Below are 24789 nucleotides of genomic sequence, written 5' to 3'. Positions count from 1 at the left end.
GTTCACCGCACAGACGCCAACAGTAGTGTTGTACTAATACACATTTAGCAAAAGCGCTGCTATAAACTATAAACGCTTTTTTCTTGATGATTCACATTCTAGCTTCTCAAGATTTGTAGATTTTATTAAAAGTTTGGCTTTGTTTTTGAACTAATGCAATCCTGTCGACCAATAGATCGATTTTATTGATGTGAATCGATAATACGTTTAAGATTAGAATAGCAGATATTCGACACTCAGTGACAGATTCAATGTTACATTACGTCATTCCTTTGTCGTGAAAATTTTTCGGGAACACCTTATTATTATTATATTATTGTATGAACTTGTGTTCCTTTCAGAATAAAATTATGAATTAAAAAGCAATGTAGCTGACACAGGTATGCATGTATCAAACTGTTTACGTTTAGAAACTAGAGCGTCGTGCGTTAGTATATACAAATTGGTCGACTACAAAATATGATAATAATAATAATATAACTCTTTATTTCACACCATATTATGTACAGAGTAAACTAATAAAACAAATAAAAGTCGGTGATATAAATTGGCGGCCTTATAATTAATAATATCGCGTCGTTATTTTTAGCGTCAACGTTAACAATGAATAGCACGCGCTATATGCTGCGTACAGATAGCGCGTTATTTTAATAGCGCTATGTTCCCTGCCACTAGCCTGTTTTGCCAGTTCCGATCACGGCGCGCACGCAATATGCTGTGTCTATCGTTATTCTTGGTGCTCCTTACGACTCCCATATGGACCTATGTTACCGAAACGCCCTCTTTCATTGATCGTCTTGGCAAACTTTACGAGAAACTTGAAAAAATCACAATAGCACCCACGCCAGATAATTTCGGATCGAATTCTAAAGATAAGCTTTACGCGAAGCTGGAGAGATTTAACGCGTTGTCGCCCGATAAATTCGAGTTGTCTGATGAAGAAGAAGAGTTGATATCTACTATGGAGAAGTGGGGGCTCAGTGCTGATCAAATGGATATTATAGTGAAGGAATTGCAACGGACCAGGGAGGATGATGAAGAGAAAATTGAGAGAAATGAAGAATACAACGACGAGGATGAGGTAAGGTGGAAATTGGAATACTTTACTCATAAGCTTTGTGATATTGTACAAAGAGATAAATAAATAGACAAAAATAAAAATCAGCTTGGACGAATGCACCAGTTGGTCTTAACCAACTTGACAGGAAAAATAAAATTCCCTCAAACTACATAGGTATTAGTTAATGTTTTGAAGTTTGAATTTTCCTTACATTGTCGTGAATATAAAATGTATCTGATTAAAATATACTATGTGTGCAGTTCATAATTATTTTTATTAATATTGTTAACACGAAATATTAATTTAAAATGTTAATTAAAGGGGGTTTAAGCTGTAGTATCCATAACGAAATCAGCTTAATCATTTATTGTGAGAAATAGCTATTAGATGAGTTGAACCGATAAAAATAATATAATAATAATAAAAATAATAAATACATAAAATAAATTTCAAAAATGGAGAAGGATGGAAATTCGCATATATTTATTTCTTGTTTTTTTATTAGAACTTTTTTCTAAGTGAACCGATTTTGATGATTTTTTTTTATTCAAACGCTACTCTTGTGGCCACATTTAAAGTATATCAACATCTGATCGTTAGTTTTAGATTCATTCTTGATGATGCAAAGTTATTTGATTTCGATTTTTTTTTAAATTTTGTATTTTTGTTACATGTTAAACTCTGAAACAAAGGATTTATAAACATGATTATTACACAATTAATGATACAGAGAGTTATAATGGCATTCCTATCGACAATAGCTGATTCGAGTTTAGGGAATGGCTCGATTGAGCGATATATTTCTTTTATTTTTAAATTTTTTTTTAATTTTTTTTTATTGCCCTTGTAGGCAGACGATCACACGGCCCACCTGATGGTGAGTGGTTACCGTCGCCCATGGACTTCAGCAATGCCAGGGGCAGAGCCAAGCCGCTGCCTACCGCACAAGCCGCTGCCTACCGCAACTTTTCTTTTTTTTTATTGCTTAGATGGATGGACGAGCTCACAGCCCACCTGGTGTTAAGTGGTTACTGGAGCCCATAGACATCTACAACGTAAATGCGCCACCCACCTTGAGATATAAGTTCTAAGGCCTCAAGTATAGTTACAACGGCTGCCCCACCCTTCAAACCGAAACGCATTCCTGCTTCACGGCAGAAATAAGCAGGGCGGTGGTACCCACCCGCGCGGACTCACAAGAGGTCCTACCACCAGTAAATCTATCGATTTATTCATTGACGCAAGATGACACAACGCAAGATTGTTTTGCGGTCGAAACAGGCGGGATCGTGGTATTTTCCCATGCTTACCGACAATACTTCAAGCCACTAACAAAGCTAATTAAAAAAAAATGAGCTGTCATTTTTATTATGTACATTATCAGGCAGTCGAGAAAGTTAAAAACTCTAATTGTGGATTTGTACGAACTCTGCCTTGGAAGTCGGAGATAATTAAACACAAACTCTATCTCCTTCTCTCCGTCTCTCACAAAAGCTTAATCGAAAAACTAACAAAGAGATAATTCTAATCAACATTTCTAAACGCTAGTTTAAATATTCCAATCCGTCCTAATATACAGAAGGTACATTTTTTTGTTATTTTATGAATAGAATATATGTTTGTTTCTTGTTATGACAAATCTGATTTACAATTAAATTGCAAATTTTCATTGTGATCACGAAATATGACTTGGCGCGTCTGCCATTCTCGGCATTGACACCAAAATAACGATTCTTAGCGAGCGACACGAGCTTTTACTCAAATTTGCGTTTATAATCAAATATATATGCTAGCTGACCCGGCAGACTTCGTAGTGCCTTCATCGATAAATAAAAGACCTAAACTTTTGTATAAAATAAACTTAAAACAAACAAAAGGAATCCGTCCGACGGGGCCACATCAAAGGGAAAACAAAATTGTTATTTTTATTAAAGTCCGAGCATTTTCATATTTATCCACCTTTTAAACCTTCTCTGGACTTCCACAAATAATTCAAGACCAAAATTAGCCAAATCGGTCCAGCCGTTCTCGAGTTTAGCGAGACTAACGAACAGCAATTCATTTTTATATATAGAGTTAAATAGAATATTATATCATATCGAACAGATTTATTTTTTAATATTATGGCAGCTTCAAAAGTCTCTTACACCATTAAGTTATTTTAAATATATTCGTGGCTTGTACCACTGTATAACTTTTTTCTTCTGTTTCCATTTCAAGTATTTTCAGTTGTTCAAGTCTTTTTATTATTATTATTAATATTTTATTTCAGTTTTTTTTTTTTTTAAAACCATAACGTTTTGTTAGTAATAATTACTATCATTATATATATTTTATACCATTATATATTTTTTTCTCCTTCCTTAGTGCCTTATAAGCTGTAAACGCAAAGATCATTCATTGCAACTCATGCATTTTGTAAGAAAACACTCATTGAAAGAATATTCCAGAAATTAAAGCCTCAAAATTTTAACGTTGAAATATATAAAAAAAACTTTTTTTAGAATTTGACACACATATTCTTTAACATTATTGCAAGTTGCATCAGTAAAAAGTAAAGTAAAAATGAATGAGTCAAATTTTCACAAAAGATTTACGTAACACAGAACAAAACATATTATGATTAAGTCATAGAGCTGATTTATTTACAATGAACCCAACAAACAAAGACTTTATAATTAGATTCTTTGTAATATTTTCTTTGACGCATCAAAAGAATTAGTGATTTATTGTTCGACCAGTCAAAACCTATTCGAGGCAAACTTGCTCCAGTAGGAATGCAATGTCTCAATTCCTTTGAAACTGGCAAAGGAAATGAGATTAAGTCAATTATATAACCAAGTTTTTTTTTTTAAACCCTTTTTTTTGTATATTATATTTTCTTGAAGTCCTATGTTGCAAAAATTGATATCTGAATGCCGTCCATGTTTGTAACCGGTGTCCTAAAATATAATTCACTGTTACCGGAGCGGTAGGTAAGCTCACGCGTTCAACCTGAGAGAATTAGCCAACACTAGTCCTAACAAGAGCAGTGCTTCGCTGAATCTACAACCGGATCGGAATCGCGATCCACTGAGAAGATCCGGCTGTAAACTCAATGGGTTAATTTGAATTAAATTTAAATTAAACTAAATTAAATTACCAAATAAAACATGTAACCTTTAAAATTTGAACGTTATTAAAAATCATTAAGGTTTTTATTTAACGGGTTTACTTACGATTTTCAGTTTTATAAATATCCTATACTAGCGGCTTCGGCTCCGCTCGGGTCTTGAACAAAAATTCAACGATATTTGACGTTGTTTTAATTTTTTTTAAATTAAAGAACACTTATTACGGCATAACTACAATAGTTAGACATATGCTGTCACGACATTTTTTGTAATTAATAATGTTTTCTACATATTCGTAATACATTACTTTATTCTATCATCAATAGGTTACATTATTGGAGTTTTAGTAAGGATCCCGATTTATTTATTTTTTTCAAATCAATTAAGATTACATCCTATGTCACTCGGGAATAGTGTAGCTTTCAAACAGTGAAAGAATTTTTCAAATCGGTTTAGTAGTTTCGGAGCCTATTCAATACAAACAAACAAACAAATCTTTCCTGTTTATAATATTAGTATAGATATCAGTGGCATTGCAAGCGCCATGCATTAACAATCGCAGGTATTTCGACCACGAATAGAATGTTAGGAGTTGACAAATCTGTATATGTCCTTTATAGTCTTTAGTGATCTTTAGGTCTATCCAATTTCATTTAAATTTGGAATTTTGCCACAGCCAATCAAGCTGCCACCATTCTACCTTTTGGAAATTAATCATGTGCTCTGGTTTAAAGGAGCAACTTTTATGCCAATTAAAATGAGGTTTTAATGTTGTCTTGCGGTGGCCAGTGGTACTCTTACAGTGGTACTTTTGGGATCCCATGCCGCCTATATATAAGACAGAACAGATCAGGGTATTGGTCACTGCCAATGTTGGCACTAAGGGCTGGTTCCTTGTTCTCTGGACTTCCACAAATAATTAAAGACCAAAATTAGCCAAATCGGTCCAGCCGTTCTCGAGTTTTAGCGAGACTAACGAACAGCAATTCATTTTTATATATATAGATTATTTACGACATCACATTAGAAACCTCAAAAATAACAGTATTTCTCCACTATTTAACGGATGTTATTATACATATAAACCTTCCTCTTTAATCACCCTATCTATTAAAGAAAAACCGCGTCAAAATCTGTTGCGTAGTTCTAAAGATTTAAGCATACATAGGGACAGATATAGGGACAGAGAAAGCGACTTTGTTTTATACTATGTAGTGACTAGTATCGATATTACTATATTATCCGTTATTTGGTGTGTTGAAACCCCGTCTTAATGTTTGTAAAATGTTTATCATTCTAATATAACTAAACTTAATTTGTTTATGATAAACTATTCAAATGTGTTACGGTAGATTTTTTTTATTGTCCATGTAGGCAAACGAACATAAAGCCCACTTGATGGTGAGTGCTTACCGAAAAGTATATACTTGGGACTTCGACTTCATAACTCTCGGTGGGCAGCGGTACTCAAATTGTGACGTCTATTACTATCTATTCACTATAGATCAATAAAAAAAGTAAAAGAAATAGCTTCTCGATCACCCACGTTGATTACTACAGGAAGCGAACCCGGAACCACAACAGATGTGCGCCCCACACACGGCCCGCGGAGCCAAATGGGTCACATTTAAAACGAATCATTTATTTATAACAGATCTCACAGCGCAATTGTATGGTACTTGTGGCTTGGTGGTATCGTGGGTAGATCTCACCCGAGAAATCTCAGGTTCGAGTCTAGACATGCTTGGTAATAACCGTTGCCTTAGATATCTTTAACTCAAACACTTGGATCAGGCTCCGGGACTTCGGTAGCCGTACTCGTCGAACTCGGCAAAGAGTTCAGAAGAGTTCACAGAAATACATTAAATTTTAGTAATGCACTTTTTTTAGCAATTGTTGATTAACAAACAATATATTATATTCACTAAAAGATTCCAGTTGAGATGCTCGAATGATGGAAAAACGTTTAAAATCCATAAATTTATGTGATACATTTTTATTAATTGTACCTTGTAAGGTGATATCAGGCTTAGCCTCTGGCAATAGTTCGCTAAAAGATTGTGTAAACTTAGAAGGCCAACACGAGATGTCATTCATTAAAAAACTCGGCAAGGAGTTCGACGTGCAACCTAACCTAAACATCAGCACGCTGAGTTTCTCGCCGGATCTTCTCAGCGGGTCGCGATTCCGATCCACTAGTAAATTCATTCGCAAAGCAGTTACTCTTGAGTTGTTAGGCCACATTTGGATGCGCTTGGGTAGCTGTTAGCAAATCCCACGCCTCCCGGCTGAGCCCTTGCTCGCCCACTTGTCCTGGTGAAACTGGGAGGGCCTCCGGACCACCAGTAATCTCTCTATCAGTTTTTTTTTTCTTAATTACGCAACTTACTTTCTTCTGTTACTTGTACTAACACTTTTAAATTAGTTAAAAAAAATCAAATGACGTACAAATATTGTTTACGGCCATGGCGTAAGCGTTGGTAGCAGTTGAACAACACGACTCTTAAACGCAACTTTGTATGACAACCGACCTTAGCGTCACGAGAAAAAACTATAAGTCACAAAAGCCAGTTTATCGAGTTTCAATTAGTGCCAACATATGTTCTATAAGACTTATATCGGCTCCTAATTAGGTGTTGTCGTAATGACGACTCGAAAATACAATATTAACAACAATTCGATTCTGTAAAGCAATTAGGCGTTCCTATATTGAATAAAGCCTATTAGATGTAGGCGCACTTTTGTGCATATTTTTTTTCATCAATGGGAAATGTCCTTAATTCCGCTTACAGTGGTAGCAGAGTCATTCTCAAGTTGAACTGACTAAAATGTGACCAGAACCATTGTGTATCACGGTGGGCGGACCAGACCGACCTTATAGCGTCACCAATCCCGGATATCACACTGGTGGGTCTGGGAGTACGGTCTACCTGTTTTTTTCCATAAAAATACAGTGCCTCGAACCCGATGTCCTGTAAAAGTGAAATTTGCTTCAACATACTTGAGATTTCACTCTCAATGTTTTCTTTGTAGTGTTTGAACCCAATTCGGTGTCCCTTTACACCGGGTGCGCTGCAAGCTTATCTATTTAAAAACAGTAATAATGGCACGTATTGCATCGCCGAGCTGACGCTCATCAGAAATTAAAAAAGGCATATCATAAATTAGTCACGACCACAAGAAATAACATAGTCCGTTCTTCCTCCTATTAGTAAATTTACTGGCCTGATGATTGAAATTCGACCTAAATCTTACGTACTGAGATTTCAGTATTTGTATTACATTTGTATTACATTCAGTATTTCGGTAGGCAGCGGCTTGGCTCTGCCCCTGGCATTGCTGAAGTCCATGGGCGACGGTAACCACTCACCATCAGGTGGGCCGTATGCTCGTCTGCCTCAAAGGCAATAAAAAAAAAAATCAGATTTGTTTTTTTATTGACATCAAGAAAAAAAACAAAAAAAAACTTGTATATTTCTAAATACACAAAATTTTCTAAAAATATATTAATACATATAATATAAATAAATATAATATAAATATAATATAAATCATTAATTAACTGATGTAGTAGAAAACGTAGTTAGCTGTTTTCTCTTTACCTATTTACATTTAGTATTATAAACTAAACCAAGCAAAGATAGCTGAACCAATTTAGTTAAATGAAATTTCGCATGAAGAAATATTCATAGCACGAGAATGTCATTATTTCTGAAATACCAAAACCAAGCGAGCGAAGCAGTGGGTTTGCCTAGTTTTACAATTACACTAGTGTTTACTCGCGTCTTACCTTCGCATATTCCACAGGCGCAACAGTACGCGGGAAGATTGCTTTGTTGACAGTTTATCTAATGTATCTTATTCTTACTTTCAAAGAACGTCTTTATATGTCCTTTTCAGTTCCATCAAGCTCACGACCCACTTGGTATAGAGCGGTTATCTCAAAAAACGTGACATCATCGCGTGAACAGAATTGATACTTCGAAAGCATCTTTCATGATGAACTCTGCCAATACCAATGACAAAAGTGTGTGTCACCGAAGCACATCGTTTAAAACAACACACAGATTATTATTTTACGCAATTTTATTGTAGGTAATTTATAAATAATATTATCCTCGCATACTTTAGGCGCGCGTAAGTTTCATATTAAGTCACGTTTCTCAGTAATAATGTTGCAATGTGATAAATACCGCTGATAAGAGAATGAATAAGTAAATTTAGCTAAAAATTATGATATGGGACTTTAAGTACTATGAAGATAGCGAAAGGTATGATACTATGTCGAAACAGGTACTGCTTTTCTTCTTATACTAGAATTTTTTTTTTAAATCCCATATTGTTGCGTCTTTAAAGCGGTTAGTTGCCCTCAGTTAAGAAAAATAGAATTATTATTCGCCAATATATGTCAGGAAGAGTTGATTATTGAAAACACGAATAAAACAACATTTTCTGACAAGAAATCGTAGCTAGATCGATTTATCGCCCCCGAAATCCCCTGTATACTAAATTTTATGAAAATCGTTGGAGCCGTTTCCAAGATTCAGATTATATATATTATATACAAGAATTGCTCGTTTAAAGGTATAAGATTACATGTGTTAATAGGAATGTCTTCAAGAATGAAAGTCATGTATGTCTGATCTTAGTGCTGTATCCATATGGCGTATCCCAACAATAGAGGGAAATATACAGTTGATGCCAGTATTTATTAAAAGATATTTTTTTCGGTACCTATTCGCTGATAGCTTAGGGGGCTATACCAGCTTCTCGCGGACGGGTAGGTGAGTTCACGGGCTCAAACTGAAGAAGTTTGCTAACACTAGCCCTAGCTAGAGCAATGCTTCGGAGAATCTAACACCGAATTGCGACCCACTGAGAAAATCCGGCGAGAAACTCAGTGGGCTGTTTTTTTTTATTGCTTAGATGGGTGGATGATCTCGCAGCCCACCTGGTGTTAAGTGGTTATTGGAGCCCATAGACATCCACAACGTAAATGCGCTACCCACCTTGAGATATAAGTTCTAAGGTCACAAGTATAGTTACAACGGCTGCCCCACCCTTCAAACCGAAACGCATTACTGTTTCACGGCAGAAATAGGCAGGGTGGTGGTACCTACCCGCGCGGACTCACAAGAGTTCCTACCACCAGTAAACTCAGCACTCTTGCGTTTTTATTGAATTTATGATGTATTATTTTCTTCGTATATATCAAAGTGTACTCTACACATTTCAGTGACGTCATTTGACCTATTTGTGCAATATTATATATTTAGATTTCCCTAACGCTGATTGGCAATCTGTATACCTAACCTTCGGCTTTCGACCTAACATCCTGCCTGGACTCGTCCTGTTATCTTTCACTGACGAGCAAGAGAATGCACGAAGCTGTCTCATTGAGCACGCAATGTAAAACGTCTTCAACGCAACTAATGTTTTCATTGACGTTCCAGACTTTTTGGCGGGAACGCGAGAAGTGAAAGTGAAGTTGAAAGTCGTCATGGCCTAAAGGATAAGACGTCCGGTGCATTCGTATGACGCGATGCACCGGTGTTCGAATCCGGCAGACGGGTACCAATTTTTCTAATGAAATATGTACTCAACAAATGTTCACGATTGACTTCCACGGTGAAGGAATAACATCGTGTAATAAAAACCAAACCCGCAAAATTATAATTTGCGTAATCACTGGTGGTAGGACCTCTTGGGAGTCCGCACGGGTTCGGTCGGGTACGGTTCAATTATTAACACTACAGGTGAAAAAGATCATTATGTTTGCATTTCCATTTATTCAGAGTATGCCAGCGGAAAACAAAATGAGACATAGTATTAATGATTTTATGCAAACAATTTCAAATGTAAATAATTATTATGTCACGACACCATGCAAGTCACAAAATATATTTTACACTATTGACATTAATTGCATGATAAAAAATAAATGTATTAGTATGACAAAACCTAACAAATACTATTTAGGTAGCTACAATTTTAGACAAGTAGCAAACTCGCTACATTATTTTTTACACATTTATCTAGCCATGAATTTGGCTAATCAACCTACTGCTTCTTTTGAGCAGGAAAAAAATATGACATCTATTAATTTGGAATCCGTTCCAAGTAATTTAAATTAAATACTAAGACAACAGAGTTTACCTCTTGCAGTAAATATGATTTATTTGGACACAGCCCATCAACAAATACTGTTTCTTTGAAAACAACTGTGATCAACCTGGTGCATCAGAACTTACAAGGTTTGATGGGTAAAGAACTTGAAATTGATTTGTTTCTAGATTACAACAAAGTCAACTTTCTATGTGTAACTGAACATTGGCTTAAAAAATATGAATTAAATTGTAATTTTAAAAATCACCAGGTTATGAGTTCCTTCTGCAGAGAGAATGCTATACGAGGAGGCTCTCTTATCATTGTTAATAAAGATTATAAATGTAAGGAACGTAGAGACATTGTGAGCCTCTCTGTGGAACGGATTATTGAAATGGCATGTGTAGAGCTTGAGCGATTCATTGTTGTAAGTGTGTACAGGCCCCCGAATTCGTTATATGATTCTTTTGAAAATATATTGGAACATGTTTTATTAAAGCTCTCTGTTTCTAATAAACATATTTTTATCTGTGGTGATTTTAATATAAATTTATTAGAAAATACAAATGCCACTATTAGATTCAGAACATTGTTAAAATCATATAACCTTAGCAATTTATTTTCAGAGCCCACAAGAAAAACTAGCACATCGGCAACCTGTATAGATAATATTTTCACAAACGTAAAACCTTTGCATAAATATATTATTAATCATTTAAGTTCAGACCACAGTGGACAATTCATATCTTTTAAAATTAAATCTGTTACAGATGTTAATAGTTCAAGAAACCTACAGTTTGTTCCTATTAATATTAGACGTATGGAGAAGTTTAGAGGTAAAGTTTTGGCAAGAATTGCGAATGTTTGTTATAGTGAAGATCCTAATGTTCACTACATGGATTTATTTAATTGCATTAATGATGAATTTAGTGCCATCTTTACTTCTAAAACTCTGATCTTACATAATAAAAGATCATTCAATGAATGGGCGACTGTTGGAATTCACAAAAGTAGGCAGAGATTATATGACCTTTATCATGAAAAATCCTATAATCATAATAAGTCATTTCATGAGTATGTCTGTAAATATTCCAAGCTTTTTAAAAAAGTCTGTACATTGGCCAAGTCATTGCACTTAGGCAAACTTATAAAAAATGCACCTGACAAAATTAAAATGACTTGGAATATCATTAATAGGGAGACTGGGAATGTCAGAAACAGCAATGCTGAATCAATTTTGAAAATCAATGATAAAATAATAACTTCTCATCAAGAAGTGGCCAGTGCTTTTGAGCGCTACTTTGCTGATATCCCAGCTTCTACTACAAAATCTTTAATTTCATCTCCTACCGTCGCCGAATCATTACTGCAAGATCATGTTGATGAATGCAGTGTTAACTTTAAGTTCACAAATATTGCTATAAAGGACATAATTGATAATTTCAAGACCATTAATATTAAAAAAACTGGTGATTTATGGGGAATATCAATTAAGGTTATAAAATCCATTATTGATATAATCGCACCTTACCTTGCTACAATATTTAATGACTGTATTTATAATGGTGTGTTTCCTGATCTAATGAAATATAGTAAAATAATACCTCTGTTTAAATCTGGTAGTACTTTTGACCCCACTAACTTTAGACCCATTTCAGTACTACCTACATTGAGTAAAATTTTTGAAAAAATTATTTTGGAACAGCTTTTGAACCATTTCTATTCCAATAACCTGCTTCATAACAAACAATATGGATTCACTAGAGGTCGTTCGACTATTGATGCAGGTGTAGATCTTATTAAAAATATTTTTCAGGCTTGGGAGGAATCGCATAATGCCCTTGGGGTATTCTGCGACTTATCTAAAGCTTTTGATTGTGTTGAGCATAATACATTGTTGAGGAAATTACACCATTATGGTATTAGGGGCGTTTCATTAGAACTTATTAAATCTTATTTATCCGGAAGAATCCAAAAGGTAGACGTTAAAGGAAAGAGATCTTCCGGTGTCTTACTTAATATGGGTGTTCCTCAGGGTTCCATATTGGGTCCCTTCTTATTTCTTGTGTATATCAATGATTTACCAAAGTTTATTGAAACCCGTCACGAGGTCGTATTATTCGCTGATGATACATCCTTATTGTTTAAAATTAAACGACAATTGGAAGATTATGACGATGTGAATGATGCTATCTCGCGCGTGGTACATTGGTTTAGTGTTAATAATCTGTTATTAAATAACAAAAAAACAAAATGTATAAAATTTACCACACCCAATGTTAGACAAGTAGACACTAATATCATTGTAAGTGGAGAGACACTGGAGCTTGTTGATTCGACAGTTTTTCTTGGTATAACAGTTGATTCCAGGCTGCAGTGGGGTCCTCACATATGCAAGTTAGCGAATAGACTTAGTTCTGCAGCGTTTGCGGTAAAAAAAATACGAACGTATACTGATGAAGATACGGCACGTCTAGTTTATTTCAGTTATTTTCATAGTGTTATGTCCTATGGCATTTTGCTGTGGGGCAATGCTGCCGATGTCGAAACGATTTTCATCCTGCAGAAGAGGGCTATTCGTGCTATTTATAATATGCACCCGAGGGAATCCTTGAGGGACAAGTTTAAGGAAATCAAAATTCTAACTTTAGCGTCCCAATACATTTTTGAAAATTTATTGTACGTGCGTAAAAACATTGTAGAATTCCCCAGAGTCTGCGATTTGCATAATGTGAACACTAGGAACAAACATAGGCTTGCGTTACCGGCGGCTCGAATTAAGAAAATAAGCAACTCTTTCAGGGGGCTGGGTGTACAACTTTTCAACAAGATCCCACAAAACGTTCAACTACTACCTGTTCATAGATTTAAGAAAACTGTCAAGGAACGTTTGTGCAACAAGGCCTATTATAAAGTTAAGGATTTTTTACTAGATGGCACTACGTGGGAATGAGGCGTTCGCTCCTGGCCTTTTCATTTTTCATTATTATTATTATTTATTTGAATTGTATTTTTTTGACTTGTCTTTTTGTATACTGTAAATATGTTATCATGTTTAAAAAAAAAAAAAGAAGAAAATAGTTGAGAAAATACATAAAAAAGCCCGCTGAGTTTGTTTCGCCGGTTCTTCTCAGGACTGTGGCTTTTTTGGAACCGGTGGTAGAGTTAACATTTTCTTTTACATTTTGACATTCAACAAGTGTGTTTTTGATGACATCCAAGTTGAAATAAATGATTTTGAATTTGAATTTGAATTTGGTAGGTACCACCACCCCGTCTATTTCCGCCGTGAAGCAGTAATGCGTTTCGGTTCGAAGGGTGGGGTAGCCGTTGTAACTATAGTGAGACCTTAGAACTTATATCTCGAGGTGGGTGGCGCATTTACGTTGTAGATGTCTATGGGCTCCAGTAACCACTTAACATCAGGTGGGCTGTGAGCTCGTCCATCCACCTAAGCAATAAAAAAAACAAACAAAAAAAAAAAAGAAGTTGTGTGATTTGCTTTATTTTGTCTATTTAGTTTTTCTTCAGATTTAAATGTGTAATAACGGTGGTTTATTAACTGTTTAATATCTGTGAATGTGCACAAATGTGGGAAAACGAAACAAAGCCACTGGACGTAACTTCTCGGGATCCCCCAAAAAGTTCACTGAAAAAATCTCAGTAAATGACCACCATTTTTACTTTATTATATTTTATCCCATATCATCTCATTTCAAATTAATCTTCTTCATTTCATTTCACTTCATTTCACTCCGTATTATCATTTTTCATAAAAATAAGTACTGGTAAAAATAACTTACCAGGTCACAAAATTTCTTAAAAAAAAAAAATTGACGTTCCACGCGTTCCTACTAACGTTTTCTCTGGTGTTAATCGTGCCAGAACAGACAAGACAAAATTGATTTTATTTTTTATTTTTTGTTGCTCTGGTGGGTGGACGAGCTCACAGCCCACCTAGTGTTAAGTGGTTACTGGAGCCCATGGGCATCTACAACGTAAATGCGCCACCCACCTTGAGATATAAGTTCTAAGATCTCAGTATAGTTACGACGGCTGCTCCACCCTTCAAACCGAAACGCATTACTGCTTCACGGCAGAAATAGGCAGGGCGGTGGTACCTACCCGCGCGGACTCACAAGAGGTCCTACCACCAGTAATTACACCAGATTCAGTGGAGTTATAAAGTTTGGGAGTTATAGAGTTGTAAAGATATAAAGACCAATATGTGAAGATCAAACGTTGTATAGTTTGTTAAGTACACGCTAAGAAGTGATTTGCATCTTGTTAAAGTTTATGTTATGGAGAGCAGCAAGAAAAAAAAATAAGAAAAATTTCGTGTCGAATGTATTACAAATTCGTCTTAAAATAAATTGACTTTTATAACGTATTTTATTTTCTTGGATAAATCAGCTCGCGACCCGTCTGGTAATAAGCGGTTACTAGAGCTTATAGAAATCACAATGCCAACGCCCTAGCCTCACTTGCAGCATGAGGTCGACCTCGTGGCTGCCCCACTCTTCAAACTGGAATGCACAGAAATAAGCAATATGATGGTATCTTTTTTTTCTACCTATGTTGATAGCCTTGAGAGGCTATAATTTCATCTTCACCCTAGTGCGTAGGTGAGCTTTTGGGACTCAAACCGGAAGTATTGCTAGCACTGGCCCTAGCAAGAGCAATGCTTCGCAGAATCTACCACCGAATCGAATCGCGACCCACTGAGAAGACCCGGCGAAAAACTCAGTGGGCTATGTCTATGGGTTAATTTACTCGTCGAGCCCTTCGTCGCAAGCGACGGGTCCGCCGAGGACGGTAACCAGGATGGTACCTACTCGAACTCAATACATCCACGAGCAATGCGGAATGATGATCGCAGTATACTGGTATGATAATTATAATTGGAGTATGGTACCTATTTTGCAGTGAGTCCCATAGCTTACAACATCCAAGGGATCCCATAGACACAGCCCACTGAGTTTCTCGCCGGATCTTCTTCTAGATTCTTCTACTTCTTCTCAGTGGATCACGATTTTGTGGTAGATTGTACTAAACACTGCTCTTGCTAGGGCTAATGTTAATAAATTCTCTTAGGTTGAGCCCGTGAGCTCCAGATACTGGTCCGCGCGTAGCTGAAATATCCCCTTTCTTAGGCCATCAACGAATAGGCAAGGAAAAAACCCACGGGAATAGATGAGGTGGTGCTCTGGACAAATTTAAAGACTTCGTATGTTTCGCACGCCTGCGTCAAGAAAACTAACAAACCCTCAACAAAAATACCAAACATCAAGGCGGCAACATCCTCAGCAGAGCATCTTCGAATCGCAAAATAAACTACAAAGAATGTTACGAGGTATAAAAAAAAACCTTTCAAAAGATATTTCTTTGATCGATCGTATCGTAAAAGCCGTATGTATGTAGGATTGTGAAATGAACCAGACGCGAGTAAAAATACATTGGCTATTCTTGGAAGCGCATGGGCGATGATGTTTGCAGGGCTGTATTCGGGAAATCGATGTAAGGGTCTTATTAGCTTTTTTATATAATGTCATTTAAAGTTTAAGCTCTTAGTTAAAGCTTTTGTGAGTTACTTTTCGAGTTCGTAGTCATCTACGCACTTTAACGTCTCAATTTTAATTATAATTGATGTTTCGGAAAAAAAAAAAATTGCTTATATGGGTGGACGAGCTCACAGCCCACCTGGTGTTAAATGGTTACTGGATCCCATAGACATCTACAAAGTAAATGCGCCACCTACCTTGAGATATAAGTTCTAAGGTCTCAGTGTAGTTACAACGGCTGCCCCGCCCTTCAAACCGAAACGCATTGCTGCTTCACGGCAGAAATAGGCAGGTTGGTGGTACCTACCCGTGCGGACTCACAAGTGGTCCTACCACCAGTTACATTTCTACTTCTTTTTCTTTGTCTTCTTTCTATTCTATCCTATGTCTTTTTCTTTGTGACCCGCGAAGATTAATCTCCATCTGGGGCTATGGATTGATTAGACATTCGTAAATTCCACCTTATTCGATATGAGGTCGAGTTTCAATTGTATCATATTCGGAAAAAAAACACTATTGATTATAGATGTTTCTTTAGTTTTCAGACGTACAGAGTAGACTTTTTTTATAAAAAATTTAAGCCCGTGCCAGAGCGAGACAGACATCCCAAATTGTACTCTGTTTGCGCCTAGGAGATCCTATAAGATTTTCAAAACAAGAATCCATTTTTTTTTCTGACAGAAATAGGCAACGGTCTGTGTCTATTCGCTCGGGTTCTCAATACGCTCGCCATACGAATTATGCAAATTAGCAAACTCTTAGGATTTTACAACAAAAACAACACATGACAGTTGACAAGACACATGTCTTTCGGTCTTAAAGAATCTTCTAGAATTGAGTCGACTATTATCAAAGCCGGCAATGTGACTTTTGGGCAATTATTGGTAAATTAGAAAAACGAATTATTGACTTTGTATTCCGTTGGCAGTCACAAAACTCTTCTGAACGACATCTTAGATAAATAACAGGTTAAGTATTAACCTTTATTTAATGCAGGTTTTGAACCGTATTCTTTGAAGGAGACGATTATATTCAAATCAATCTGTATTGACATATCAATAATTTTTTTTTGACTAAATGCACAGATTGCCACCTTTGATAATAGACGACTCAGATGGTCGTTTTTTTCATTTCTGAAACTCTTTCGGTATAATTTTCGTCCCACTTTAGTTGTTGTCATTTGTAAAATAAAAGAAGCTTATGAGGAAATAGTAGCCAGTAGATTAATCATCTTCTAGCACTCTCGACACTCGGTAGGCGGCGGCTTGGCTCTGCCCAAGTCCATGGGCGACGGCAACCACTCACCATCAGGTGGGCCGTATGCTCGTCTGTCTACAAGGGCAATAAAAAAAACTTTAATTAAATATAATGCGTGATCGAGCCATAGTTAAGTTGCTTTTTAATCAAGACTTGCTGTTGTATAAAATTAGAAGACGGAACAAAAAACGTAACACAAGTGTACCACGTTCAAAGGAGTCGTGACCTAAATCGTTTCCTTCTTCTTCTTCTTCCAGTGCCCTTCAATCCTGAAGGTTGGCCGTTAGCTTTCTGTATACCTTTCTGTCAGCAGCCAGCCGGAACAGCTGTTCGACGGAGGCAATACCGGTCCACTCCCGGATATCCCGGATAAATCGTTTCCAATAACTTTAAATCTTTGTTTCGTTATAAAAAAAAAACACTTGATTCAGACCATTATAAGTCCATATGTTGTTAGTAGAGTAATACTTATAACCAGGTTAGTAAAATTAAAATTAAAATTAGCTAAATTAAAATTAAGCAATCGGCCGCTAATGATATATTATGTAGCAATCTAAGAACCAGCTGTCACTATTAAAACAAATCACGATTTTTTAGTAATACTTCTACTTCTTTACTTCTACTACTTTTAAGTAAGAAGAAAATTGATTAGAGCTTTTAAGCGTGTGACAAAACATTTATTTCATTTGAAATATTTTGCATCAATATTTGAGAATATTTAGGTACGTATTATGAATGCCCAAAATAAATTACTTAGTGAAATAATTTTTTTTCGCCACGTACCATCCGATTTTGTAATGAATTCCCTTCCACGCTGTTTCCTGAGCGCTATGAATATGTCCTTCTTCAAACGAAGCTTGCGGAGAGTAACCACTGTTGGCCAACGGCTTGGCTCTACCCCTGGCATGCTGACGCCCATAGTAACTGCTCACCATCGGGTAGGGCCGAGTGATCGTCTGCCTACAAGGGCAATAAGAATGTAATATGTAAACTGAAACATACGTGATCGTAAATAAATTGCTAAGTCATAACCCATTCTCTTAGCTTTGTAGTCGGTAAAAAAAGGAATAACAAGTTTGAAAAAAAACACACACTAGAATTACTAAACGAAATACTTACAGACAAATCGTGAGCACTCGAGAGCCTAACTCTTTTTACATTCAAATGGTAGCGTGTTGACTTTTTTTTTTTTATTGCCAGTTGTGTGGACGAGCTCACAGCCCACCTGGTGTTAAGTGGTTACTAGAGCCCATAGACATCTACAACGTAAATGCGCTACACACCTTGACACATATTTTATTGAATCTGAAATTCTGACCATACATGTGATTAAAGCAAGGAAATTTAATGTCGTTTCACTGATAAGGAATGTTGTTATGCCAAGTTCAACCTTGATACTGCAGATGAGGTTTGAGGTTGTTTCGCCCATTGCTCACGACAGTGCGTTGTAACTTCAATACCGATTGAAGATCCCACAGACATAACCCACTCTTGGCTGAGCCTTTGCTCGCCCACCTGTCCTGGTGAAACTGGAAAGGCCTTCGGGCCACCAGTAAACTTTCAATCATAAAAAAAAAAAAAAAAAAAAAAAACATAACCCACTGAGCTTCTCTTCAGATCTTCTCAGTGGGTCGCGATTCCGATCCAGCAGTAGATTCTGCGAAGCACTGCTCTTGCTAGGGCTAGTGTTCGCAAAATCTCTTAGGTTGAGTCCGTGAGCTCACCTAACCGTCCGCGCGTAACTGGCATAGCCCCTTAGCTTAAGCTACTTCCGCCGTGCCTATTTCTGCCGTGCAGCAGTAATGCATTTCGGTTTGAAGGGCGGGGCAGCCGTTGTAATTAGCCGTTGTAATTATACTTGAGACCTTAGAATTTATATCTCAAGGTGGGTGGCGCATTTACGTCGTAAATGTCTATGGGCTCCAATAACCACTTAACACCAGGTGGGTTGTGACGTCGTCCACCCATCTAAGCAACAACAAAAAAAACTTAACGCATACATAAGTAAACAAAAATTGAAGATTAATACAATTTTTTTTTTACATTTTAGTTGCTGAAAGATCTTTCCGAAGGCGACTACCTAAACGACAAAGACTGGGAGACTGAGGACGAGGTCACATTCTCTACATCCAAGCCACTTCTCGGAACCATGCCCTCGGCATTCACTAAGACCACCTACAAAAAGACTATCATATCAGCCGCTGAACCGATCGCTTTGACGAATGAGAGACCCAGAATCTTGGATGAAAGTTAGTATCACAATTGTATTACTTTAATTGAATGGACAAGTTGTCGATTCACTCGGCGCGAGCTGGTTTGCGAAATCTATAGGTATCGTAACATGAATACTACCATAAGCCTTGAAACACGATGTCAAAGTCTCAACTGTACCATCTAAAGTTTGTCTCAGCCCTTCGAATCAGAACACAAGACTGGGCAAACAGGCTGGGCGGTGTTGCAAATCAAGGCGAGCTCATAATGCATCTTACTCTCATTGACTATCATTCATAAATTGTATTTATTGCGAGTTTGATTTATATCAAGCGACGATATGTCTCTATCGTGGAAGTTATTTGTGATCATCATAATATACTAAGTAGGAATTTCATAAAAATGTATATATACATGGGTGATATGAACACCGACACATTTGCTTGTTAGGAGTACGCCAGACGTTTTATCCTTTAGGCCACAACAACCTCCCTCATACACGCACCTGTAGAGCGCGAACTAAACGTACCTTGAAAATGATTTCAGCATCATTAACCAAATTGGGAACGCAGCTTCGTCAGGAGGCGTTCGCTAACGCGGCCAAGTTCATCAGGGAGAGTAGATGTCACACTCCACAAGCTCGCTGGCTCACCGTCCGGCAGATGGCGCCCGCCGCGGATACAAAGTAAGTGCTAGTGCCCACTGGCTAGTGTGGTTGGGCTTTAACTAAACATCTACTCATATTTTGTGGCACGAGATGGATTTAAAAAAATATATATACCGTCGAGGACAGGAAGACGTGGGAAAGTATAGAGCATCGAGTGGTGTATGTTTTAAACTAAACACAACCTTCAGCAATGAAGAGACGGACTCAGAAAAAGAAAAAGAAGAAGATGGATTGGCGAGCTGACATGATCTTGAGTAGTTGCCGATATTCAGAGACATCCAACGTGAATGTTGTTGCCCATCTTGAGACATGAATTAGAAGTATCTTTTGTATTCTACGACAGTACCCACTCTTCAAGCCGGAACGCATGGCAGATTCGCGACAGCAATAGAAAATACTGTGTTACCAACTCGGGCGGGCCCATAACGCGTTCTACAACCAGGAAATACAACCGATTTTCTTCGACACGATGATTTTCCTTCATTATGGAAGTCCCCGTGAACACGTATCAATACACCTCTACTGTACACTACAGTACACTCTACTGGTAGTAGGACCTCTTGTGAGTCGGCACGGGTAGGTACCACCACCCTGCCTATTTCTGCCGTGAAGCAGTAATGCGCTTCGGTTTGAAGGGTGGGGCAGCTGTTGTAACTATACATGAGACCTTAGAGCTTATATCTCAAGGTGGGTGGCGCATTTACGTTGTGGATGTCTATGGGCTCCAGTAACCACTTAACACCAGGTGGGCTGTGAGCTCGTCCACCGATCTAAGCAATAAAAATAAAAAATAAAATGAACATTAGAAAACAGTCAACAAGCAGACACACATATTGTACAATAGGCGGTCTTATCGCTAAAAGTAATAATGATGAATAATTTCCAGCTACATGCCCTCGTGTGTCCGGCTCCACCGTTGCACTCCTGACTCCGGCTGTTGTACCAACGACGCTGACATATGCGCACCCATCGAAGGGAAATATGTCGCATTACCATTTTATGTGAGTACTCTAATCAATCTTCTTCTTCTATCTATATATATAAAAATGAATTGCTGTTCGTTAGTCTCGCTAAAACTCGAGAAAGGCTGGACCGATTTGTCTAATTTTGGTCTTGAATTATTTGTGGAAGTCCAGAAAAGGTTTAAAAGGTAGATAAATATAAAAATGCTCGGAATTAAATAAAAATAACAATTTAGTTTTCCTATGATTTGTCCCTCGTCGGACGGATTCCTTTTGTCTGTTTTAAGTTTATTTTATACAAAAGTTTAGGTCTTTTATTTATCAATTGAGGCACTACGAAGTCTGCTGGGTCATCTAATTATGAATAGATTTAGATTGACTGGTTACATGCTGAATTAGTCAAATAGAAGTAAGTAGATTTGCTTAATTACTGGTGGTAGGACCTCTTGTGTGTCCGCACGGGTGGGTGCCTGCCTATTTCTGCCGTGAAGCAGTAATGCGTTTCGGTTTGAAGGGCGGGGCAGCCGTTGTAACTATACTGAGACATTAAAACTCATATCTCAAGCTGGGTGGCGGCATTTACGTTGTAAATGGCTATGGACTCAGGTAAATACTCGATTTTACGTTGTAGATGTCTGTGGACTCAGGTATTTTTTTTTTGCTTAATTGGGTGGACGAGCTCACAGCCCACATGGCGTTAAGTGGTTACTGGAGCCCATAGACATCTACAACGAAAATGCGCCACCCATCTTGAGATATAAGTTCTGAGGTCTCAAGTATAGTTACAACGGCTGCCCCGCCCTTCAAACCGAAACGCATTACTGATTCACGGCAGAAACAGGCAGGGCGGTGGTACCTACCCGCGCGGACTCACAAGACGTCCTACCACCAGCAAGAAAAATACACCAAAAATAATTCTAATTTGCAGTTACACAAAGCAGACGGTAACACGAACGTGGCCAGAATGGTGTTCTACAACCACACTAAATGCGCCTGCGTCTCCAGAGAGACTCTGCAGACGACTATCAGAACCAGGATCGAGAGCAAGCCCGAGCCTGAGCCAAGGAGAGACCTGGCCATCGAAAGTCAAAACGACTGGAGGATGCCCACGGAAGCTCCGAAGCTGGACAGCGAGGAGCCAACAGCCCCTCCACAACTACGCAGGTTCGAATCTGTCACAACAATTGCAACGTAGAATCGCAATGAATCTTCTTTTTCTCCACCTTATCTCACTAGGTAGCAGGGCCGGATTTAAACTTAATGCCGCTCCTGGGCACCGAAAAAAAATTCACCCCAATCCTGGAATTTTACCTAAACTTATAGTTTATATAAATTATATTTTATTTTTCAAAATTAAAATAACTAATTTATTGCGGAAACTTTATCATATGTCATATATTCCAAAAACATAAATAAATATGTATTTGTTTTTTTTCTAACAATTATAAATTTTACACTAAGGGTGACACATGATTAGATTACATAAAAAAAAAAAAATTCTTTGAGTACAGAAAATAGAAAAATCGATTATTATTTTCAATATCTAAGGAAATAAATTGATGAAATCATTTTGATTAATAATTTTGACTAAAAGTGCCAAAATTATAATTCACAAATAAAGGATAAATAAATTGCTTGAATTATCAGTTAAAAAGAAAATTATTTATTAATTATATTGAGCAATCTTCATGCGACTAAAAAAAAAATTACTTTCAAAATTTTGTCGCCCTATAAAATTTGCCGCCCTGGGCACTTGACCCGACTGCCCCTAGTGTAAATCCACCACTGCTAGGTAGAGTCAGCACCATACCGATTTTATCTATTCCATTCTCTTCTATCAGCCGTCATCTCAACACTCATATCGACATTCACACACTCCATACATGTCTTCTTCGGCCGATCTCTTCCACCTCTATTTTGGACCACCATTTCCATACGTAGACTCGCAATGATTAAATTATCTAAATTCAAATACGAATGTCTCAGCTTAGACCAATTTCCCAAAGTTAACACTGGATCCGCTGTCACTAACATTTTACGCAAACGAATCCAATGATAATGTTGCACCGGTAAGAGCAACGCCATCTGCTGTCAAATGCCGGAAACGAATATCAAGGGAACTAGTAAACTCGAGAACGCTCGGGAAGTACAACGCCATCTATTATCAGATAGCGGAGAAACATATCGAAACTACTCGACCTGTCAGCAATGTTCTCGATAGTTCTAGGGATATCGTATTGACTATAAAAGCGTTGGAGATAGCACGAAGGCAGTTAGCCATCGGATCTATTCGAAGCGAAACAGCGAACGGATCACCTGAAGCGAAGCGGAAGAAGTGAACTACGAGTTGTAAAATGTTCCTTAAGTGTTCTAAGTGTTGATACAGTTTTAATTTGTGTTTCGGTTGATTTTTTATTGATCAGCGCGTAACAATAATAAAAAAATCAATTTATATATAACTACGAGTGGTAGGGATAGTGGTAGTGATAGTCGACCTACTGTCTATTTCTGCCACGAAGTAAACATAGTATTCGGTTTCAAGGCTAGTGGTGGCACTCAGGTTATGGTATGGAGTTGAAATCAGGTAGGCTTTGAGCTGGTTGCTTATCTAGAACAATGGAAAAAATATACGTGTGGATTACCGACACCCACCATTTGACTTGAGGTTGTAATATCAATTACGGAACTACTGAAACTGCTTCGTAGCAGATATGAGCAGGATGGTGGTATCTACCCTCACAGGCTTATATTAGGCTTTCCCACCAGTATATAGTGAGTGCCTTTTGTTTTTTTTTGCTTAGATGGGTGGACGAGCTCACAGCCCACCTGGTGTTAAGTGGTTACTGGAGCCCATAGCCATCCCACAACGTAAATGCGCCACCCACCTTGAGATATAAGTTCTAAGGTCTCAAGTATAGTTTCCACGGCTGCCCCACCCCTCAAACCGAAACGCATTATTGCTTCACGGCAGAAGTAGGCAGGGTGGTGGTACCTACCCGCGCGGACTCACAAGAGGTCCTACCACCAGTAATTACGCAAATTATAATATAGCGGGTTTGATTATTATTACACGATGTTATTCCATCACCGTGGGAGTCAATCGTGAACATTTGTTGAGTACGTATTATTATAATCGTAATCTTTTTTGCAGATGCACCTGTCCGACTTTGTTCTTGAGTACACCAGAGAACGGCTCTTGCTCTTGCATCTGCGACTGGCCCGAAGCCGCCCGTCGGAGGGACTGCCTGTCCCTCGCGCGAGGCAAGGAGCACTTCGGCCTCCGAGACCGCGTCTGCGTAGCACAAGGACACTGCAACCAGCCGTCCTGTGAATACGGATCTTACGACAAAACTAACGGGATATGTCCTCTGCGCAGATTCAGAAGACTAAGGTTCCATCGTGTTAGGCCACAGCCGGAGAAAACCATGGTGGTTTGATTGCAGTATTCATAGTTTTATTATTAAGAATAAATCAACTTGTAAGATAAAAAGGTGAGGCTCCCCTTTAATGTAATTGTCCGAAATGAAATACACTACTTACACTGTTTTAGTGTAGCCATGTGTCTCTTCGAAGCTACAAAGAAGTTTTAAGTTATTTTTTAATAAAATAAATATCTTTAGGGTCTCATATATCAGCATCATAGTGTTATGACAATTCTTTTATTTTTGTATGTTGAACATTATAATGCTTGTGACGCTCGGAGTAATTGACGCTGGCATTTGAAAATATCGATCGAGTGGATTAAGTTACAGATTGGGCGTTTGTTTGTAAATCTGTAATTTTTAATTGTGACGCCTATTGGAAACAAATGTGTTTTGAGGGAGCTTCGCGTCGACTCCGTAATGTGTATCGT

At 37.6% G+C, this 24789-nt stretch overlaps 1 protein-coding gene across 1 annotated transcript; it reads left to right on the top strand.

The window, feature by feature from the left end:
• Window positions 1-594: 594 nt before the first annotated feature.
• Window positions 595-24459, top strand: LOC101742944 (uncharacterized). Its single transcript, XM_004929351.5, has 6 exons — window positions 595-1081; window positions 19147-19345; window positions 19854-19992; window positions 20861-20975; window positions 21865-22100; window positions 24088-24459. The coding sequence occupies exons 1-6, from the start codon at window positions 659-661 to the stop codon at window positions 24371-24373; spliced, it is 1398 nt and encodes a 465-aa protein (XP_004929408.2). The 5' UTR covers window positions 595-658; the 3' UTR covers window positions 24374-24459.
• Window positions 24460-24789: the final 330 nt, after the last annotated feature.

Source organism: Bombyx mori, chromosome 12 (genome assembly GCF_030269925.1).
Source record: "Bombyx mori chromosome 12, ASM3026992v2".
Lineage (NCBI taxonomy): Eukaryota > Metazoa > Arthropoda > Insecta > Lepidoptera > Bombycidae > Bombyx > Bombyx mori.
This window is presented reverse-complemented; position numbering and strand designations above follow the sequence as displayed.

Bases quoted from the DNA above. Each gene is read 5' to 3' on its own strand.
- LOC101742944 (XM_004929351.5), top strand. From the start codon at position 659: ATGTTCCCTGCCACTAGCCTGTTTTGCCAGTTCCGATCACGGCGCGCA. The intron at 1,082-19,146 runs GTAAGGTGGAAA...TTTACATTTTAG, and splicing joins AATACAACGACGAGGATGAG to TTGCTGAAAGATCTTTCCGA. The intron at 19,346-19,853 runs GTTAGTATCACA...AAATGATTTCAG, and splicing joins ACCCAGAATCTTGGATGAAA to CATCATTAACCAAATTGGGA.